We start from the raw sequence: 3357 nt of genomic DNA, 5'->3' as shown, positions 1-3357 counted from the left end.
TCTCCATCTCCCCTCTCTCCCCATCTCTCCCCATCTCTCCCTCTCTCCCCTCCCTCCCATCTCTCCCATCTCCCCCCTCTCTCCCCTGCCCCCACTTGACTATAACTCCCCCACACACTTCAATCCAGCACCAGACACTTTTTGTTACGCTGCTCTGGACAATCTGCAATAAATGCACATTTTATGGACACTCTTGCACCAAAGATATTGATATTGAAGTTACTGTTATTTTGTATATATTGATTGTTGTGTTTGTTTATCTTAATGTGTGCATAATATGTCTAAATGTGTCTGTTGATTGTGGGATAGGATATACATATTTTATACATATTTGTATACTGTATAATTTTACATTCGGGATTGTTGGAAAGGTCATTTTGATCTGTCTGTAAACACAAACTGAGTAAGATTGACATTAAAGTTGACTTTGACAGTGGCAGGAAGTAGAGAGGGAAAACACATGTTGAATGGACAGGAAATGAAGAAATGAGATGAGGTAGATGTAGGTACACCAGGTGCAGGCTGGTGGAGATAAACACAACCTTTTGAACACAGCTTGTTTTCCTTGTCTTTGTGACTTACAGAATAATGGAGTGGCCTTCAACACTGAGCCCCCCCCTGGAACACAGACAGGTGGGTCAGAGGGATGATCAAACAAACAGAGTCCAGCTTTCTTGGCATTGCTGGTTCAAAAACATCAAACCCCAATCACAGATGATGGTTATCACCACGACCAACTTCCAGTGTTAACTTGTTCAGGCTTTGTGCATGTTGCCATAAAAGAAGCCATTTTGCACGTTATTTGATAATAATACCTCAAATGGGCTGATGTTTGCTTCTTTGACAGACATGGATGTGAACTGCAACTTGACTGCTTTCTGTTGCTATTCCCTCTGCTCTTTGTCCCTCTTTCTTTCTTTGTGACCCTCCTCCTGTCTCAGGCCTGTGTGGAGTGGTAGAGCAGAAGGATGAGGGGGGGCAGCAGCCAGACTCAGACTGTGCAGCTCAGACTCAGCCTGGACATGCTGGACTCTGCGAGTATGACTTCTTTATTCACTATTTCTTCGTCTCATTCCAACCCGAGCAAACATGTTTTATGTGCTGGGTGGTCATCCTTCAGTCAGACCTTTAATCTCTCATGGTTGGATGCTGCGGTACCGTCTGGCAGCAGACAGAACAGTTTGTTGCAAGTATTGGTGCTGGGGGTCTTTTGTACTCCTGAAAAAAGAGGCAGGCTGTAAAAAAGAAAACGGGTGACATCCGAACATGTTATTCTCAGGCGAGCAGGAAGCTGCATGCTGTGTCACTAACATGTCTTGGTCTGTCTCCAGGAAGCACTACAGGGAGTACCTGGTGAGTCTCATCAACAGCCACTCCATAGACCCCGCCCCCCTCTACAGCTCCAACGAGCTGCTGCTGGCCTGCAGGAGGTACAAGGTGGAGGACCCCCGCAGGGAGGGGGAGGACAGCTTCACCTATTTCAGCCGACTGCTGCAGGTCAGCGCAATGTGTGTGTGTGTATTTGATCAATATTTTTATTTCAATATTTGTATTTTTTATATTAATAAGATGATACACACGAAATATTGCCAATTTGTCAAAAATCTAGTCAGAATGTCTTTACACTTGATCTTCTATTAACCATTTGTGTGATAGTGTGAGGCATACAGCAGACAAGGCTACTTGTGTGTGTTTAATAACACTTTGGTTGCTTGGTTTAGCCATGCTAGCATCATGGCTCTTGTCAGTCAGTTCCACCTAGTGGAACTGGAGTACTGTATCTCTAGCGCCACCATGAGGTCATGTTGCATTTGAGTGAAATGTCTGTTGGGAGGATAGGGATTTCATTATTGGCCAGACCTGTCACCATCAGGGTAAAGTGGTGAGTTTATTTATAAAGCACTATTCAACAACAAGTCTAAGTGCATTTAAATGTATTTAAAAAAGAGCCCTTAGAAGGTAAAGATAATGCAAATAAAACAGAATAAAGTATAATAATGTAGGACATGAATAGTTATTTGATTTAAAACGCAGCAGCAAACAGAAAAGTCTTCAGCATTGATAAAAGAAAAAATAGAGTTTATATGGTGAAACTCTAACAAAGGTTTTAAAGATATACAGAGTGAGCCCCCCCTCCTAGACTCAACTAATAGATGTCTTTTACTGAATTACTTTGACTCTGAGAAATGTGTAAAACATCATTAGAAATGAATGATTCAGAAATGTTCAGCAGTTCATCATGGTAATAGCTTGTGTTTGAAACATATTATTCGGACCAGATGAAACAAAACCATCCTTATCTATTCCACATGTATTTTTATTCTGTATGTCACACTATTTATTTGTAATCATGTGACACATCCTTTGTGGTCTCTGCAGAAACTGATGGATGAAGAACCGCTGGGCGACAAGGTGCCACGCAAGAAATAATGAGTCACTTCCTGTTTTCTGCAGTGATTTGTCCACATGTCAACCTGAAACCCAGCTACAGGAGACAACATGGTTAAAGTTTCCTTGTTTGGATCGTAAAAAACTGATGTATAAAAAAATGTACTGTTTGTAATGTATTCTTTATTTTATACGCAGCATTTTTGTCCCTGTCATGATCCTGTAGATGTGGCTCGTGATCAGTATTCCAATCGGTTCCTCTGAACTGAATCTTCATTGGAGCTTTTAGCTGTGTATCATTGTGATCTCTCTGTAACAACTTAACCAGCTTCACAATAGCAGAAAACCTGTTAGCCAAAGATAGCTAACGCACTAATCTCACTCCATGATACAGGCCCCAAGGTCTCAAATTACTTTGTCACACCATGAAATCCTTTACAGCACATTTTTCATTGTTTGGTATTATTCAATACTTCTGTTGTGCATGTTAAAACTTGACATTTCAATAGTATACGGTAACAATCTTAAAAGATATTAGTAGTATCTACGAAATACTGAGTGGATGTAAACTCTTGTTGAACAGGTTTGCTGATGTAAAAACTACAGATTTTAACTACTGCTTTGTTGAATTATTTAAGATTTGTGTTCAAAATGAGAGTCTGCCGAGTGTAAATCACACACAGCGTGCATGTGGTGGCCTGTACTGTGCCCAAAATAAATAGTTATAGAGCCTTCAAACTGTCCCATGTGTTTGACTTTGGCAACAGTTTCACTACATAGTGAAAATGTCTTTAGCCAATATTCTGCCAGATGCATTTAATGTTTCTAAAGGATAGGATTAACGTTAGCTGTAAGCTTTGGTGACATGTATTTAAGTACATTTACTCTAGATCTCTCTACGATGTCTGTGGTTCAAAGATTAAACACAAATGACCTTTCTGAGCTTCAGACAGTAGGAGGATTCAGTTA

The 3357-nt window shown here is 40.6% G+C and overlaps 1 protein-coding gene across 1 annotated transcript in view; it reads left to right on the top strand.

The window, feature by feature from the left end:
- Positions 1 to 3222, top strand: part of LOC117473196 (E3 ubiquitin-protein ligase RNF31) — a gene marked incomplete in the record, with an annotated part of 85460 nt that extends 82238 nt beyond the window's left edge. Inside the window, 4 exon segments of the mRNA XM_034118716.1 lie at positions 582 to 633; positions 942 to 1038; positions 1332 to 1497; positions 2380 to 3222. Of these exon segments, the coding sequence (XP_033974607.1) occupies positions 582 to 633; positions 942 to 1038; positions 1332 to 1497; positions 2380 to 2430 (366 nt within the window).
- Positions 3223 to 3357: the final 135 nt, after the last annotated feature.

The sequence above is a fragment of the Trematomus bernacchii genome, unplaced genomic scaffold (assembly GCF_902827165.1).
Source record: "Trematomus bernacchii unplaced genomic scaffold, fTreBer1.1, whole genome shotgun sequence".
Lineage (NCBI taxonomy): Eukaryota > Metazoa > Chordata > Actinopteri > Perciformes > Nototheniidae > Trematomus > Trematomus bernacchii.
The sequence above is the reverse complement of the archived record's forward strand: the minus strand, read 5'-3'. Positions and strand labels throughout refer to the sequence as shown.